The following is a 20061-nucleotide window of genomic DNA, read 5'->3' as shown; positions in this document are numbered from 1 at the left end:
AAGGAAAAAGATAATAAAGGGACTAGAGACTAAAACATATGAAGAAGAGTTGTAGGAACTGGGCATGGCTAGTTGAATGAAAAGAAGGACCAGGGGAGACATGAGAGCAGTCTTCCAATATCTCAGGGGCTGCCACAAAGAAGAGGGAGTCAACCTATTCTCCAAAGCACCTGAGGGTAGGACAAGAAGCAATGGGTGGAAACTAAAGAAGGAGAGAAGCAACTTAGAACTAAGGAGAAATCTCCTGACAGGTAGAACAATTAATCAGTGGAACAACTTGCCTTGTGTGTCCAATCACACTTAGCCAATAAATAATTCTATTCTGTTCTATTCTATTCAAGTGAAAATGAATTATTCCTTTGTTTGCTTCTTTGTTTGTTGGAGTTATATGTCGCCCTTCTCTGGAGACCCAGAGCAGCTCACAACATATAAAAAACAGTACAAAAACCATTCTGGAGCCCAATTATAAAACTAATTTAAATACCCAAATCATGCAATCATATAAACACACTCATGCATGTCTTCCCCTGAAGTTACATTTCCTTCCAGCTCACCTTTGAGGCCCAGGTGATCAGACTGGAGGTGATGGTCAATTCCTTTCCTGAGGGAGACCCAGGATCAAATTCCCCAAACTTCACAGGCACAAAAGTTTGATTCGGGAAGACAATCCAGTTGACAAGATTGTATCGAGCAGATCCAAGTCTTTTCTCTGAGAAGGAAATTTCATCTCCAGCGCTGTTGTTGAACTGGACCTTCCTCAAATAGGGGAGAAGCTGAGAGAAAAGAAACCATAAATGGAAATGATTGTCTGAAAGCCACAAAATGAGATTCACCCATCTGAGAACCTTCTGAGTTTCCTTTTAGGAATGATTCACTCATTTGTACTGGCTCTCTCTAACTATAGAGAATGAAGTCTATGTTGGACATAATCCTCACTAACAAATAGAAAGAGAAAAAGGACATGTATAAAAGGTGGAAAGAGGGGCAAATAACTAAGGCAGAATAAAACCCTTAACAGGCTCCAGTCTGTAAAGATGAAGTGGGGAAAACTCACAATGAACAGAGGCTTGTGACAAAAGAAAACAATAATTTTAAAAAAGCTTCTACCAACATGTTAAAACAAGAAAAAAGTCAAGGACACAATTGGTCCATTGCTGAGAGAAAGTAGCAAGAGGAGGACAAGCAACGGGGAGAAAGCAGAGCTCCTTCACTCATTTTTGTAGCTGTCTTTTTACAATTGGAAGAAATAGACCAATGTATTTAAAACAGCAACACAATATTAGAAACACAAGTTAAAATAGAGAAGAAAATGGTAAGTGAACATTTAGAAGCTTTTCCTTTCCATCTCTTACTTTGCAGGCTATTTCATTGTTACTCCCTGGAAAGAATGTTTTTCTGGTCCTAAGTCTTTGCAGGCCTTTTTTCATTGCTCTATTTGCTCCAAATATATTTTCTTCCATTCCTAACACAGTGTTAACGATATTCCCAGCTTTTACTGGCTTGCAAGCTCATTCATTGTTACTCTCTGTGAAGAATGTTTTTTAAGCCATAACCAGGGGATAAAATCATGTGCTGAAACTGACCAGACTAAGATTGCTAGACAGATGAATACCTGGTAGGCAGATTTTTCCCCTATTTTCCTCCCCAAAAGCTAAGGTGCGTCTTATACAAACTGACATTTCTTTCTAGTATGTAGTGTGGGGGTGGAGATTTGCTTTGAATATATATATATATATATATATATTGATTTTCAAAATAAAAGACATAACAAAATGAACAAACATTAAATTGACAAGACACTACATTTAACACAAAAAGGAGCTACAATTGCTCCACTCAGTATAGAAGTCTTCTTAATACAAAAAGAAAAAACTAATTATACTTTAGATCAATACAGAAAAGTAAACATATCGATAAAATGTCTCTATATAGTATATGCTATCCTAAAAATTTTAACTTTTCAATACTTTCCACCAACTATATAATTGTGGTTTAAACCAATTCAGAAAGGTAAACTTGTCTATGAAATATCTCTATATGATGTATTCTATCTAGTAAATTTAACTATTTAACACTTTATATTGATATCTTTAAAAGTCTTCTTTTGTATTCCACCAGTTGTAAACCTTCTGCCAAGTTTTATAAAATTCTGTTTCTACTTGGTTGTTCAACCGTGAATTATGGATTATTAAATAATATGTTTCTTTTTTGTACCTGGTATCTTTAATATCTAATTAAAAAATTATGGGCTTTTCCTAATTTCTTTGTTTGTGATTTCTCTTAACCATCTTTCCACCTTATTCCAATAGATGTTTGCTTTTGAGCATGTCCCCCATGTATGAAAGTATGTACCAATTTCTTTTTTGCATTTCCAACAGTTGGGTGAAGTTTTATTTATTTATTTATTATTTATTAGATTTGTATGCTGCCCCTCTACGTAGACTCCGTAGACGTGCTTGAAAACATCTTTGAAATTCTGTTAGGTGGCAGGTTCCATCTATAAAACATCTTGATTTGATTTTCTGTAAAAGAGACTGATTTAGTTATTTTCCAATTATGTATCCAAACCTTTCCCAACGTGTCTAAATCTATTTCTTTTCCTAGGCTTTTACACCAACTAATCATATTATCTTTCAATATCCAACCTATTGTCTTAGAAACATAGAAACATAGAAACATAGAAGTCTGACGGCAGAAAAAGACCTCATGGTCCATCTAGTCTGCCCTTATACTATTTCCTGTATTTTATCTTAGGATGGATATATGTTTATCCCAGGCATGTTTAAATTCAGTTCCTGTGGATTTATCTACCACGTCTGCTGGAAGTTTGTTCCAAGGATCTACTACTCTTTCAGTAAAATAATATTTTCTCATATTGCTTTTGATCTTACCCCCAACTAACTTCAGATTGTGTCCCCTTGTTCTTGTGTTCACTTTCCTATTAAAAACACTTCCCTCCTGGACCTTATTTAACACTTTAATATATTTAAATGTTTCGATCATGTCCCCCCTTTTCCTTCTGTCCTCCAGACTATACAGATTGAGTTCATTAAGTCTTTCCTGATACGTTTTATGCTTAAGACCTTCCACCATTCTTGTAGCCCGTCTTTGGACCCGTTCAATTTTGTCAATATCTTTTTGTAGGTGAGGTCTCCAGAACTGAACACAGTATTCCAAATGTGGTCTCACCAGCATTCTATATATTGGGATCATAATTTCCCTCTTCCTGCTTGTTATACCTCTAGCCATGCAGCCAAGCATCTTACTTGCTTTCCCTACCGCCTGACTGCACTGTTCACCCATTTTGAGACTGTCTGAAATCAGTACCCCTAAATCCTTTTCTTTTGAAGTATTTGCTAACACAGAACTGCCAATACAATACTCAGATTGAGGATTCCTTTTCCCCAAGTGCATTATTTTACATTTGGAAACATTAAACTGCAGTTTCCATTGCTTTGACCATTTATCTAGTAAAGCTAAATCATTTACCATATTACAGATGCCTCCAGGAATATCAACCCTATTGCACACTTTAGAGTCATCGGCAAATAGGCAAACCTTCCCTGCCAGACCTTCCCCTATGTCACTCACAAACATATTAAAAAGAATAGGACCCAGAACAGACCCTTGTGGACACCGCTTGTAACCTGACTCTGCTCAGAATACTCGCCATTAACAATAACTCTCTGATGTCTACGCTTCAGCCAGCTGCAAATCCATTGAACTATCCAGGGATTGAGTCCAATCTTCACTAATTTATCTATCAGCTCTTTATGTGGAACCGTATCAAAGGCTTTGCTGAAGTCCAGGTAGGCAATATCCACGGCACCACCTTTATCCAACACCTTTGTGACATAGTCAAAGAAATCAATGAGATTAGTCTGACATGATTTGCCTTCAGTAAAGCCATGCTGATTTGGGTCCAATAAGTTATTGTTTTTTAGGTGTTGATTTATCTTCTTTTTGAGTAGAGTCTCCATCATTTTAACTACAACTGATGTCAAGCTAACTGGCCTGTAGTTACCAGCTTCTTCTCTACTGCCCTTCTTGTGGATTGGCACAACACTGGCCATTCTCCAATCCTCAGGAACATCTCCTGTTAACAAGGATTGGTTAAACAAATCAGTCACGGGGGTAGCAATGACAGATCTGAGTTCTTTAAGAACTCTGGGGTGGATGCCATCTGGACCCATTGCCTTATTTATCTTTAATCGTTCAAGTTCTTCTAAGACGTCAGCTTCTAAGATCACTGGAGCTGAATCCGTACAGCTGGAAGCAATGCTATATCCCTCTATAGTATAATTTTGTAAGGTGTCTTTTGAGAAAACTGAACAGAAGTAGCTATTGAAATGGTCAGCGATCTCCTTATTCCCATTAATGCATGTATTATTCCCGGTACTAAGCTTCGTGATGGCGCAGTTTTTCTTCTTCTTATCACTAATATATCTGAAGAAGGTTTTATCCCCCTTCTTTAGAGATTTGGCAATTTCTTCCTCTTTTGAGGCTTTAGCAGCATATATTATCCGTTTCGCCTCCTTCTGTCTCATTTTATACACCTCCCTATCAGCTATACTTCCAGACTCTTTATACCTCCTATAGGCAGCCTTTTTTTCATTGACTATAGCCCTTACATCATTGCTAAACCATAGCGGTTTCTTCTTCCTTTTATCTTTAGTTATTTGTCTTACATACAGTCCAGTGGCTTTTAAGATGGCCTTTTTTAATACAGTCCACTGGGTGCTCGCTCCTGCCATTTCATCCTTCCCCTTTAATTCATTATCTAAATATTCCCCCATTGCATTAAAATTTGTTTTTCTGAAATCCAATACTTTGGTTGCATTATAGGATTGCTCACAATGAGTTTTTACATCAAACCACAAACATAAATGGTCACTGCAACCTAAATTTTCTCCCACCTTGACCTCTGAAACCCAATTCCCATTCATAAAAACTAAATCTAGAATATTCTCCCCTCTAGTTGGTGTCTTAACCAGCTGTGCCAGAGCTGCTCCTGTAAAACTATATTCTTACTTTTGCATGTAAGGGCACTGGGAATATTCCAGTCAACATCAGGCATGTTGAAATCACCCATAACCACAATATCTCCCTTTACTGCCATTTTGGTAATTTCATCCACCATCTTGTTGTCATATTCCTCGGATTGCCCTGGAGGCCTATAGATCACCCCAATTCTAATGACAGAACCTTCTTTATTTTGCATGCAAATCCAGAGCGTCTCTAGATCTTGACATGTATTGTGAATTAGTGTTGTTTTTAGACTTTCTTTAATATAAATGGCTACTCCACCTCCCCTTCTCTCTATTCTATCCTTCCTATACAGTGTATATCCTGGTATGGATATTTCCCATTCATTAGAATCCTTAAACCATGTCTCAGTTATGGCAACCAGGTCCAAATTATCTCTAGATATTATGGCCATTAATTCACAGAGCTTGTTGCTCAAGCTTCGAGCATTCGTGCACATTACCCGAAGAACATTATTTTCATTATTAGTTTGCCCCTTATCATCAACAACTACATCTATTTTATTTGCAGCTCCCTTTTCATAAGCTTCCAAAAACTGCTTTATCCTCATTGGTCGGGGACAGAAATCACCCACAGCAGTTACATCTCTGCCCCCTTTACCTAGTTTAAATGCCTGTCCAAAAAAGTTCTGAATTCCTCACCGAGTACCTGGGTACCTCTGTATGATGGATGCAAACCATCCCTCTTAAACAACTCCCTATTAGACCACCTACTGACATCATGACTTACATAGCCAAAACCTTCAGCTTTGCACCACTGCCTTAACCACTCATTAAACTCTCTGATACACGTTGTTTTATCCTCTTGGCCACAAACCGGTAACACCTCTGAGAAAGTCACTGAATCTGTTATTTTACCCAGCTCCACACTTAGACATTGAAAATCTCTTTTTACTACATTGACATTTCTCTGGGACAAATCATTTGTGCCAAGATGCACCACCACATCAACGTTATTACCTTTACTCACAGCCTTGACAATGTTTGTAATCTGCCTCCTGTCCCTGCTGGCAGTGGCTTTTGGGAGACTTCTCAGCACCTTCACCACATCCTTACTCTGTCCCAAATCAACACCTCTAACAGTCAAATCACCCACAAGAAAATGTGTCCTCTTTTTATTTCTACTAGCTGCACTTGATGGTTTGGTGACATTTACGACAACTTCCCCTTTGAACATCCCCTCATTCTCTGCCTGAGGGGCCTTGCTAATATCTCGAACATCCTTACTATCTACATCCGCAAGAACATTATAGGAATTCAATACAGAGAGACCAAAATTGCTATGTTTTTGCTCAACTGCACGCAATCTTCCTGAACCGACAGTTGTCAGTTGTCCACACAGCCCTCCTCCTCGGGGGGCGCTGTGGAAGTGGAGGCTGCACACTTGGCTGCATTACAGCACATGGCTTGGACAATCTTTCCACTTCTGACTGCAAGCTACAAACTAAGGACTGCAATCTAGAGATCTCGCCATCTAACCTAGATGTCATAATGCAAAGAGGGCAGTACCCCAAGTTCCAGAAGGTACTACAGAAGACAACAGCCAAACAAGTGTTACACTGCACCAAGCCAGTCATCTTAAAAATGTATTGAAATACAAGTACTTAGCAAGAAAATCAACAACCCCTATTGCTACCAAACTTTGCTGATTTTGGTTTATAGCTATATGATTCGCGCGCCGTTAGGGCCATTACCTTCCTCTCCTTCTCTTTGATCTGAAGTGCAAATTAAAATGGCTTTTTCCTGCTTTTTATCCTTCCCTTTGTCTCTTACAGCCAGTTATATCTGCCCCTTCTCCTTGGATACAAAAAATGCAAAATGCAAAAAGTAAAAAGCACTACCTTCCTCTCCTTTGCTGTGATCTGAAGTGCAAATTAAAATGGCTTTTTCCTGCTTTTTATCCTTCCCTTTGTCTCTTACAGCCAGTTATATCTGCCCCTTCTCCTTGAATACAAAAAATGCAAAATGCAAAAAGTAAAAAGCACTACCTTCCTCTCCTTCTCTGTGATCTGAAGTGCAAATTAAAATGGCTTTTTCCTGCTTTTTATCCTTCCCTTTGTCTCTTACAGCCAGTTATATCTGCCCCTTCTCCTTGAATATAAAAAATGCAAAATGCAAAAAGTAAAAAGTCTTATAATTTATTAAATATTTATACACTTTCCCGATCAATTTTCCTTGATTTTGAATTAATAATTTCCCTAATATATTATTATCTTTCTTAAATATATATATTCTTACATCTTTTTGGAATCTGGATTTAATCTGGACATATTGCCACCAATCCATTTCTACTCCTACTTCCTGTAATTCTTGTCTTGTTTTCAATTTTGATTGGTTATCAAGTACATCCCTATATTTCCATATTTTACCTTCTTTTAATAAATTTTGTGGAAATATAGCTTCTATTGGCAAGATCCATTCTGGCATTATTAAGAAGGGATTTTTTAAAAATCTCAATCCAAACATCAAATAAGGCCTTTCTAATTGTGTGTCTTTTAAAATATGAATGATTTTTATACTTTTCATACCAAAGAAAGGCATGCCAACCTAACATTAAATCATGACCCTCTAAATTTAATAGTCTTCTATTTTCCAAAGTTAACCATTCTTTTATCCAAAATAAAGCTGCTGCTTGATAGTATAGCTTCCAATTTGGAAGGACGAGCCTGCCCCTCTCCTTCCCGTCATCTAATGCACTTTGTTTTATTCTTGGTTTTTTACCTTGCCATATAAACATTTTAGTGATCTTAGTTAATTCTTTAAAAAAATTCCCTCCCAGATTAATTGGAATTACCTGAAAAAAAACAATACTTTGGGGAGAATGTTCATTTTAATTGTAGAAATCCTTCCGAGTAAAAATAACTGTAAATTGTTCCATATTTCCAAATCTTTTTTAATTTGACCTAAGTTTTATATAATTATCATTTTTTAACAATATAGTTTTAGCTGTAATCCAAATATCGAAATATTTTACTTTCTTTGTTACCTTCATATTTGTTAAATTTTCTAATTGTTTTGTCTGTGAGTCCATCATATTTTTTGTTAATAATTGCGTCTTTTTCTTATTAATTTTAAAACATGCAACTTTATTTATTTATTCATTTTATTATTTGGATTTGTATGCCGCCCCTCTCCGAAGACTCGGTGCGGCTCACAACAAGTGAAAAGCAATCCAATACATAATCCAATTAATTAAAATATTGAAAAATTTAAAAAACCCCATATACTAAAATACATACACACAAGCATACCATATATAAATTCAACGTGCCCAGGGGGAGATGTTTAGTTTCCCCATGCCTGACGGCAAAGGTGGGTTTTGAGGAGTTTGCGGAACGCAGGAAGAGTAGGGGCAGTTCTGATCTCCGGGGGGAGTTGGTTCCAGAGGGCCGGGGCTGCCACAGAAAAGGCTCTTCCCCTGGGGCCCGCCAAACGACATTGTTTAGTTGACGGGACCCGCAGGAGGCCCACTCTGTGGGACCTAATCGGTCGCTGGGATTCGTGCGGCAGAAGGCGGTCTCGGAGATATTCTGGTCCGATGCCATGAAGGGCTTTAAAGGTCATAACCAACACTTTGAATTGTGACCGGAAATTGATCGGCAGCCAATGCAGACTGCAGAGTGATGGTGAAACATGGGCATACCTAGGTAAGCCCATGACTGCTCTCGCAGCTGCATTCTGCACGATCTGAAGTTTCAAAGGTAGCCCCATGTAGAGAGCATTACAGTAGTCGAACATCGAGGTGATGAGGGCATGAGTGACTGTGAGCAATGAGTCCCGGTCCAGATAGGGCTGCAACTGGTGCACCAGGCGAACCTGGGCAAACGCCCCCCTCGCCACAGCTGAAAGGTGGTTCTCTAATGTGAGCTGTGGATCGAGGAGGACGCCCAAGTTGCGGACCCTCTCTGAGGGGGTCAATAATTCCCCCCCCAGGGTAATGGACGGACAGATGGGATTGTCCTTGGGAGGCAAAACCCACAGCCACTCCGTCTTATCCGGGTTGAGCTTGAGTCTGTTGACACCCATCCAGGCCCCAACAGCCTCCAGGCACCGGCACATCACTTCTACCGCTTCGTTGACTGGGCATGGGGTGGAGATGTAAAGCTGGGTATCATCGGCATATTGATGATACCTCACCCCATGTCCTTGGATGATTTCACCAAGCGGTTTCATGTAGATGTTAAATAGCAAGGGGGAGAGGACCGACCCCTGAGGTACTCCACAAGGGAGAGACCTTGGAGTCGACCTCTGACCCCCCACTAACACCGACTGCGACCGGCCAGAGAGGTAGGAGGAGAACCACTGAAGCACAGTGCCTCCCACCCCCAATCCATCCAACCGGCACAGAAGGATGCCATGGTCGATGGTATCGAAAGCCGCTGAGAGATCGAGGAGCACCAGGACAGAGGATAAACCCCTGTCCCGGGCCCGCCAGAGATCATCCATCAACGCGACCAAAGCGGTTTCCATGCTGTAACCGGGCCTGAAACCCGACTGCTGGGGACCTAGATAATCGGCTTCTTCCAAGGACCGCTGGAGCTGGAGTGCCACCACCTTCTCGACAACCTTCCCCATAAAGGGAAGGTTGGAGACTGGACGATAGTTGTTAAGTACGGCTGGGTCCAGGGAAGGCTTCTTGAGGAGGGGGCGCACAAGCGCTTCTTTATAGAGTGTTGGAAAAACTCCCCTCCCCAAGGAAGCGTTGGTAATCTCCTGGGCCCAGCTCCGTGTCACCTCCCTGCCGGCCGAGACCAACCAGGAGGGACACGGATCCAGTAAACAGGTGGTGGAACTCACAGCTCCAATGGCCTTGTCCACTTCATCAGGTGTCACCAGATCAAACTCTTCCCAGACAGGTGGACAAGTACGTGCCCCAGTCACCTCGACTGACTCATTGTCAGTCGACTCTGTTTTACAATTGGAGTCGAGATCAGCCCGGATCTGAGAGACTTTATCAGCGAAAAACGTGTTAAACTCCTCGGCACTACTCTGCAAGGGCTCCCCAACTCCCCCCTGGTTAAGAAGGGAGCGGGTCACCCTAAACAGAGCGGCCGGGCGGGATTCCGCTGACGCAATCAAGGCGGCATGGTACGCGCATCTTGCCACCTTGAGCGCCACTTTGTAAGTCTTAATAAAAGCTCTTACAAGTGTTCGATCAGATTCAGACCTACTCTTCCTCCATCGCTTCTCTAGACGTCTCTTTTGGCGTTTCAACTCCCGGAGCTCCTCGTTGAACCATGGGGCTCTACGGGGTCTAGCGCCACGGAGAGGTCGCAAAGGCGCAATCCGGTCGAGAGCCTCCGCAGCAGCCGTATTCCAGGCCTCCGCAAGAGACTCCGCCGAATTGTGGATGAGTGCCTCTGGAATAACCCCAAGCGCCGTCTGAAAACCCTCTGGGTCCATCAGGCGTCTGGGGAGGAACATCTTCATTGGTTCCGCCTCCCTGCGGGGAAGGATTGGAGCCAGGAAGTCAAGCCGTAGTAGAAAATGGTCTGACCATGACAAAGGCACTGCTTCTAAGCCCCTTAGTCTCAGACCATTACTCAATTGCTCGGAAAGGAATACCATGTCAGGTGCGTGCCCCCCCTCATGAGTCGGACCCCGTACTACTTGAGTCAGGTCCATGGCTTTCCCATATTCTTCTATTGAATCAATTAATTTTAATGTTGATGCCATGGGATCTTCTATTATAAAGACCACATCATCGGCAAATGCCTGAACTTTATATGATTCTTTTTTAATCTGCAATCCTTTAATGTCATTTTTTGTTCTTATCTTTATTAATAACGTTTCCAGTGTTAAAATAAATAACAATCGTGATATGGGGCAACCCTGTCTAACTCCTCTTTGTATTTCTAATCTTTCTGTTTGTTCATTATTTAATATGATTTTGGCTGATTCATTTGAATAGATAGCATCTATTATGTTAAAAAATTTAGTTCCTCTATTCATCTTATTTAATTGCAATTTCATAAAAGTCCAGTCCACATTATCAACTGCATTTTTGGCATCTATAAATACTAGTGTCATTTGTTTTTCTGGGTGTTGTAAATAGTATTTCAATGTGTTTATAATTGTCCTCAAATTGTTTTTAATTTGTCTGCCTGGCAAAAATCCATTTTGGTCTTCATGGATTATTCCATTCATAATATTTTTAAGTCTAAGCGCATATATTGATATAAAAAATTTATAATCCACGTTTAATAGCAAAATCGGTCTATAATTTTCAATTTTTTTTCTTTTCCATTCCTGCTTTGTGTATTAATGTTATTAAAGCTTCTGACCAGGATCTAGGCAATTTACCATCTGCAATTATCTTGTTAAATGTCTCTAACAAATTTGAGGAGAGTATATTACTATTTAATATATAAAATTCCGCAGGTATTGCATCTGGGCCTATGGCTTTATTATTTTTCTGATTTTTAAGCGATTGTTGTAATTCAAGCATTGTAAAGGGTGTATTAAGCTTTTGTTGTTGTTCTTCTGTTAATATTGGTAAGTCAATAGAACTTAAATAATCAAAGATCTTCTCCTCTTTTATTTCTTCTTTTTTATACAAATTTTTCTAGAATTCTAACACTATTTCCTTCTTTTCATCTGTTCTATGTCTTATTATACCTTTACTATCTGCTAATTTTTTTATTGTTTTAGATTCTCTGTCTTTTCTCAATTTATAAGCCAACCATCTTCCAGGTTTATTTGCATATTCGAAATATTCCTGTTTTGCTCTTTTTATTTTTTCAGCTATTTCTTCTTGTTCTATCAAATTTATTTTATGTTTTAATAGTTCCATCTGCTTTTTCACTTTGTCATGTTCATTACGTTGTAATTCTAAATCTAAATCTTTTAACTCTTCCTCTAATTGTTGATATTGTTTCTTTTCCTCTTTATTTATTTATTTTTTGGGGAGTAAAAGAAATTGTCAGGCCCCAAATATATGCCTTTGTTGTATCCCACAAATTTTGTGGGGTTGTTTCATTGTTTTTATTTATGTTGAAAAAAACTTCTAATTCTTTTTCAATCCATTCTTTATATTGGGGGACTCGTAAGATATTTTTATTTATATGCCAATTGTTAATTTTTTTCTTACCTTTCCAATAAATAACTAGTGGATTGTGATCTGCCCAACTGTTTGCTTCTATTTCGATATCCGTAATCCATTCAATCGCATGGGCTGGTGCCCAGGCCACATCTATCCTGGTCCAAATTTTGTGATGTTTGAGTAAAAAGTATATTGTTTATTTTGTGGATGGTGTTCACACCAGGCATCTTTTAAAACTAATTCAGAACTCATTTTCCAGAAAGTTGTTGGCAAAATTGTCTTTTTTTCCTTTTCTTTCTTTTTACCTGAATACTCCATTTGACTGTTAGAAATTGCATTAAAGTCTCCTACTATTATCATATTTTCTACTGATAATTCAATTATTTTGTCATGTAGTTCCTTATAAAATTATTTTTGATTATCTTTTGGTGCGTATATAGATATAATAACAAGAGGTTTTGGTTCTAATTTCAATTGTACAATTAAAATTCTACCTTCTTGATGACTGTATAGTTGTTTTGAATCTATTGTATCATCAATATACATTGCTATACCTCTTTTTTTGATCAGCTAGACTTGTATGGATATTTCCTAATTTTATTTATTTATTTATTTATTGATTGATTGTTAGAGTTGAAAGGGACCATGAAGGCCATCAAGTTCAACCCCCTGACCAAGCAGGAACCCTATAGGACACCAGCCAAGTGGCAGTTCAATCTTCTCTTTAAACTGTCCAGAGTATTGGAGTTCACAACGTCCACTGGTAGGTTGTTCCACTGGTTGATCACTCTGACCATCAGGAACTTCCTCCTTATCTCCATGTTGAATCTCTCCTTGGTCAGCTTCCAGCCATTGTTTCTCGTCTGGCCCTTTGGTGCCCTGGAGAATAAAGTGATCCCCTCCTTTCTGTGACATCCCCTCGTATACTTAGAGACTGCTATCATGTCCACTCTGGCCCTCCTTTTCTCTAGGCTACCCATGCCTAGTTCCCTCAGTCTCTCTTCGTAAGTCTTGGTTTCCAGTCCCCTAATCATTTTGGTTGCTCTTTTTTGCACCTTCTCCAGAGTTTCAATGTCTCTTTTGAAGTGTGGTGACCAGAACTGAATACAGCACTCCAGGTGTGGTCGGACCAGGGCGTAGTAGAGTGGTATTAAGACTTCCCTGGTCTTGGAGTGTATTCCCCTGTTGATGCAGCTTAGGATTGTGTTGGCTTTTTTAGCTGCTGCTGCTGCACATTGTTGGCTTATGTTCAGTTGATTGTCCACCAAGACTCCAAGGTCTCTTTTGCAGTCGCTACTGCTAAGAGGGGTTTCTCCCAGGCTGTATGTGCGTCCAGGGTTTTTTCTGCCTAGGTGAAGGACTTTGCTCTTGTCGATGTTAAACATCATTTTGTTGGTATGGGCCCACTGTGTTGCTTAGTAATTTTCTATTTGATTTTTTAATATGTACTTCTTATAGAATAATTATTTGTGCTCTTTGTTTTTTTAAGTTTAGCAAATATTTGGTTTCTTTTTCTCAGGTTATTCAATCCATTTATGTTAACTGAATTTTTTTTTAGGTCTGACAACATCTCTATTTGTAATATTTCTTGGTTTCTTTTTGTTCTTGCAATCTACTGCTTGTTCTGCCGGGCTCTCTGGTAGGAGCCTCCCGAAAATTCAAGGATACAAATTTCAGACACACACACGTTTGAAAATTCAAAACAATGTTCTTTATCACAAAATTCAAAATAAACTGAGCACTCTTTTTGTATTGCAAAGAGCACTCATCCCAAAACAACTGGGGAGTCTGTACAATTTCCCTTAATCAGTCTTTAAGTACTTAGCTAGCAGCTGTGAAGAAACTTCACACCACTTCTTTTTCCACGAAGCTAAACACCCACACACTTTGCTCTGCGTTGGTTTCAAAGACATAAAAAATCAACAAACAAAGTCAAGGCACGATTCCTGAAGAACTGCGATCAAATACTTTTCCACAATGGCCCAACTCACACACTGCTATTTATAGCAGCAGCCCTAATTTCTGGAGCCCCACCCAAACACAGGTGGCCTCTCTTATCTCCTGTAATATGTCCTTATTTGGTCTCTTCTACGCATAATTCTGCGCTTGCGTGGGTCCAAGACATTTTTCATCCGAATCAATGGAAGATAATGGAGATTGACTGCCTGGGCTGTGTGCCAAGCCCCTCTCTTCCAAGTCACTCCAACCTTCTTCTTCGTCCGAGGAAACTAAACTCTGAACTGACTCTGTCGGCAGTAACACAGGCCTATGACATGTTGAAGTTTCCCCTGCATCCACCTCCACATTCCCTGGGGCAGGAGCTGGGCCAGAGCCAACCACAACACCGCTTAATACCAATTCTTGTTGTATTTGTGGCTGTTTTTTTCTAGCACTTTGTATTTCCTCCCCCTCTTTGTAGGTAGCCCCATGTTCCTCTTCTTTGTCCTTGAGTTCTTTGCGTGGTTGTTCGGATCTGTTCAAACCACTTTGTGCAAAAAACGCTCTAGCTTCTTATACCTTTTCCATCTTAATTCTGGCTCCTTGCCAATATAAGGAGAGGCCTTCTGGGACAAGCCATCAGAAGGTTATGTTTTCTTCTATTAATATTCTAGTAAGAAAATAATATTCCCTCCTGCTTTCTCTTACTCTTTTTGGAATTTGTTTTAGTATTAGAATGTCTTTCCCTTTATATTTCAGACTTAGATTTCTTGTCCATTTTAAGATGTCATCTCTGATTGTCTTCCTGGAAAATCTAATGTGTACCTCCCTTGACAGGTTGTGTTTCCTAGCATAGCTAGTCTGTACTCTGTAAATTTCATCTATTTCTTTTAGGAGTTCTTGCGGATCTATCTGCAAAATCTCTCCTATTATCTCTGCCATCTTTACACTTAGATCTTCATCTTTTTCTTCACTCACGTTTTGAAATCTCAGTCCATGTGAGGCGGATTGTAGTTCCAGATGTGTTATTGCTTCATCAAAATCTCTGTTGGTTATTTATTTATTTATTGGATTTGTATGCTGCCCCTCTCCGTGGCCACATATATTGGACAAACAGTCAAGGCTGTGAGTAAAGGTAATAACATTGATGTGGTGGTGCATCTTGGCACAAATGATTTGTCCCAGAGAAATGTTAATGTAGTAAAAAGAGATTTTCAATGTCTAAGTGTGGAGCTGGGTAAAATAACAGATTCAGTGACTTTCTCAGAGGTGTTACCGGTTTGTGGCCAAGAGGATAAAACAACGTGGATCAGAGAGTTTAATGTGTGCTTAAGGCAGTGGTGTAAAGCTGAAGGTTTTCGCTATGTAAGTCATGATGTCAGTAGGTGGTCTAATAGGGAGTTGTTTAAGAGGGATGGTTTGCATCCATCATACAGAGGTACCCAGGTACTCGGTGAGGAATTCAGAACTTTTTGGGACAGGCATTTAAACTAGGTAAAGGGGACAGAAATGTAACTGATGTGGGTGATTTCTGTCCCCAACCAATGAGGATAAAGCAGTTTTTGGAAGCTTATGAAAAGGGAGCTGCAAATAAAATAGATGTAGTTGTTGATGATAAGGGGCAAACTAATAATGAAAATAATGTTCTTCGCGTAATGTGCACGAATGCCCGAAGCTTGAGCAACAAGCTCTGTGAATTAATAGCCGTAATATCTAGAGATAATTTGGACCTGGTTGCCATAACTGAGACATGGTTTAAGGATTCTAATGAATGGGAAATATCCATACCAGGATATACACTGTATAGGAAGGATAGAAGAGAGAGAAGGGGAGGTGGAGTAGCCATTTATATTAAAGAAAGTCTAAAAACAAGACTAATTCAAAATACATGTCAAGATCTAGAGACGCTCTGGATTTGCATGCAAAATAAAGAAGGTTCTGTCATTAGAATTGGGGTGATCCCGGCAAAATTAGACAATTACTTCTTTAATAAACTGAATAAAATCATTTCTAAATTTATATGGAATAACAAAAGACCCAGGATAAGATTAAAATGGCTACAAGATAGAACCAAACAAGGAGGTTTGGGTCTACCGGATTTTAAAACATAATATTTAGCAACCAATTTACTCTGGATCAAAGACTGGGTAGAGATTAAAGCAGAGAGACTACTGGCATTAGAAGGCCACGATATGCTCTCTGGCTGGCACAACATTTTATGGAACCAACATCAAAAAATCCCATCTTACTTTAAAAATCACATGATCAGTGACGCCTTAATAACAACATGGCTTAAAATAAAAAAAGAGCACTATACAAAAATACCTAGATGGTACTCCACCCGAACACAATGGAATTAAAAAACATATTAAATATAGAAGGCAATATAAAAACAAGAGAAGAGCTAACAGAACAAAATATAAACTTGGACTGGTGGCCATACAGGTTAATATTTTCAAAATGGCTATAAGATACTAAAAATGAAGGAATATTGGCACAGAACACATCCCTTGACAAATTAATATTAGGAGGGGGGGAAAATTTATAACAAAAATATATAATTATTTAACAAATTATGAAATGGAAACCGAAATAGTAAAAGCATCAATGACCAGCTGGACAAGGAACTTTGGTTACAATATTTATATAGACCAATGGGAGACAATTTGGAACAAGAACTATAAAATTACTAAATCAGTAGCATATAAAGAAAACAGTATAAAAATGTTCTACAGGTGGCATATGTCACCATCAAGACTAGCACAGATTTTTCCCAAAACTAGGCCAAATTGTTGGAGATGTTCAAATCCAACCGGAACTTTCTTTCATATGTGGTGGACTTGCCCAAAAATCAAAAAATTATGGAGCAAAATCAGAACTTGGATATTTGAAATTACGGAAATCAACCTCTTATTTAAACTGGAGATCTTTTTATTAGGGATAATAGATATGAAAATAAAGAAAAAAGATTATTATATAATCCAACACATTATAACAGCAAGCAGAATAACAATAGCCCAAAATTGGAAAAGAGAAGAGGTACCAACAGACAGAGATCTGATTAAAAAAATATTGGACCAACGCAAGGGAGAAAGATATGGAAAGAAATAAAAATAAAACAAAATAAAGCAAAAAACAAAACAAAGAAAGAAATAGAGACCTCTATTTAACAAATGCAACACTTTATTTATTCGCTGACTCCTTCTCAGAGACTAAAATTAATTACAATTATAACAATCATAATATAAAATACAATATTTAGAAAAGGAAATTTGAGATTAACAATTGAGTAAAACTAAAGAGATAAGATTTCGCTGATGCAAAAACCGTGAAAATCAAACAGAGCATGGCTGCAGACTGGCAGCGGGGGGGGAGGGAGGAAAAGGGCTGTTTGATGTTATTGTTGAATGTGGCTTGTTCGACTTTACTGAAAACACTGATCAGATGCTTATGATATGAACACCTTGTCTTGTCAATATTGTTCTGTATTGTCTTTTATATTTGTATATATTCAATAAATATTATTTTATAAAGAAAAAAAAAGAATCGGGGTGATCTATAGGCCTCCAGGGCAATCCGAGGAATATGACAACAAGATGGTGGATGAAATTACCCAAATGGCAGTAAAGGGAGATATTGTGGTTATGGGTGATTTCAACATGCTTGATGCCCAGTGCCCTTACATGCAAAAGTAAGAATATAGTAGAGGCCTTTACAGGAGCAGCTCTGGCACAGCTGGTTAAGACACCAACTAGAGGGGAGAATATTCTAGATTTAGTTTTTACGAATGGGAATTGGGTTTCAGATGTCAAGGTGGGAGAAAATTTAGGTTGCAGTGACCATCTATGTTTGTGGTTTGATGTAAAAACTCATTGTGAGCAATCCTATAATGCAACCAAAGTATTGGATTTCAGAAAAACAAATTTTAATGCAATGGGGGAATATTTAGATAATGAATTAAAGGGGAGGGATAAAATGGCAGGAGCGAGCACCCAGTGGACTGTATTAAAAAAGGCCATCTTAAAAGCCACTGGACTGTATGTAAGACAAATAACTAAAGGTAAAAGGAAGAAGAAACCGCTATGGTTTAGCAATGATGTAAGGGCTATAGTCAATGAAAAAAAGGCTGCCTATAGGAGGTATAAAGAGTCTGGAAGTATAGCTGATAGGGAGGTGTATAAAATGAGACAGAAGGAGGCGAAACAGATAATATATGCTGCTAAAGCCTCAAAAGAGGAAGAAATTGCCAAATCTGTAAAGAAGGGGGATAAAACCTTCTTCAGATATATTAGTGATAAGAAGAAGAAAAACTGCGGCATCATGAAGCTTAGTACCGGGCATAATACATGCATTAATGGGAATAAGGAGATCGCTGACCATTTCAATAGCTACTTCTGTTCAGTTTTCTCAAAAGACACCTTACAAAATAATACTATAGAGGGATATAGCATTGCTTCCAGCTGTACGGATTCAGCTCCAGTGATCTTAGAAGCCGACGTCTTAGAAGAACTTGAACGATTAAAGATAAATAAGGCAATGGGTCCAGATGGCATCCACCCCAGAGTTCTTAAAGAACTCAGATCTGTCATTGCTACCCCCCTGACTGATTTGTTTAACCAATCCTTGTTAACAGGAGATGTTCCTGAGGATAGGAGAATGGCCAGTGTTGTGCCTATCCACAAGAAGGGCAGTAGAGAAGAAGCTGGTAACTACAGGCCAGTTAGCTTGACATCAGTTGTAGTTAAAATGATGGAGACTCTACTCAAAATGAGGATAAATCAACAACTAAAAAATAATAACTTATTGGACCCAAATCAGCATGGCTTTACTGAAGGCAAATCATGTCAGACTAATCTCATTAGTGAAGATTGGACTATTAGTGAAGATTGGACTTAATCCCTGGATAGTTCAATGGATTTCAAGCTGGCTGAAGCATAGACATGGCTTTACTGAAGGCAAATCATGTCAGACTAATCTCATTGATTTCTTTGACTATGTCACAAAGGTGTTGGATGAAGGTGGTGCCATGGATATTGCCTACCTGGACTTCAGCAAAGCCTTTGATACGGTTCCACATAAAGAGCTGATAGATAAATTAGTGAAGATTGGACTTAATCCCTGGATAGTTCAATGGATTTGCAGCTGGCTGAAGCATAGACATCAGAGAGTTATTGTTAATGGCGAGTATTCTGAGCAGAGTCAGGTTACAAGCGGTGTGCCACAAGGGTCTGTTCTGGGTCCTATTCTTTTTAATATGTTTGTGAGTGACATAGGGGAAGGTTTGGTAGGGAAGGTTTGCCTATTTGCCGATGACTCTAAAGTGTGCAATAGGGTTGATATTCCTGGAGGCATCTGTAATATGGTAAATGATTTAGCTTTATTAGATAAATGGTCAAAGCAATGGAAACTGCAGTTTAATGTTTCCAAATGTAAAATAATGCACTTGGGGAAAAGGAATCCTCAATCTGAGTATTGCATTGGCAGTTCTGTGTTAGCAAAAACTTCAGAAGAGAAGGATTTAGGAGTAGTGATTTCTGACAGTCTCAAAATGGTTGAGCAGTGTGGTCGGGCGGTAGGAAAAGCAAGTAGGATGTTTGGCTGCATGGCTAGAGGTATAACAAGCAGGAAGAGGGAGATTGTGATCCCCTTATATAGAGCGCTGGTGAGACCACATTTGGAGTACTGTGTTCAGTTCTGGAGACCTCACCTACAAAAAGATATTGACAAAATTGAACGGGTCCAAAGACAGGCTACAAGAATGGTGGAAGGTCTTAAGCATAAAACATATAAGAAAAGACTTAATGAACCTTGTTCTTGTCCAAGATCAATGCAGCAAATGGCGAGATATCTGAAGAAGAGGAAAGAAAAATCATTTATTTTAGCATTGAGGGACACTAGTGGAGTGGTGAGATATGGTAATGACCAGTTAGAGGAGATAATGAGGAAATATTATGAAGATTTATATAAAGAGTAGCAACTGAAGATAGGAGTCCTCAAGGTTGGGAAAAGAGTAAGTGAAGAAGATAAACAAATTTT

The 20061-nt window shown here is 38.9% G+C and overlaps 1 protein-coding gene across 1 annotated transcript in view; it reads right to left on the bottom strand.

The window, feature by feature from the left end:
• LOC139158146 (vomeronasal type-2 receptor 26-like) overlaps nucleotides 1-20061 on the bottom strand; it is a 44628-nt gene that overhangs the window by 5240 nt on the left and 19327 nt on the right. Inside the window, exon 3 of the mRNA XM_070735565.1 lies at nucleotides 555-773. Coding sequence (XP_070591666.1) covers nucleotides 555-773 — 219 coding nt within the window. The remainder of the gene's footprint in view (nucleotides 1-554; nucleotides 774-20061) is intronic.

Source organism: Erythrolamprus reginae, chromosome 1 (assembly GCF_031021105.1).
Source record: "Erythrolamprus reginae isolate rEryReg1 chromosome 1, rEryReg1.hap1, whole genome shotgun sequence".
NCBI classification, from domain to species: Eukaryota; Metazoa; Chordata; class Lepidosauria; order Squamata; family Dipsadidae; genus Erythrolamprus; species Erythrolamprus reginae.
Note: the sequence above shows the minus strand (reverse complement) of the source record. Positions and strands in the feature narration are given on the sequence as shown.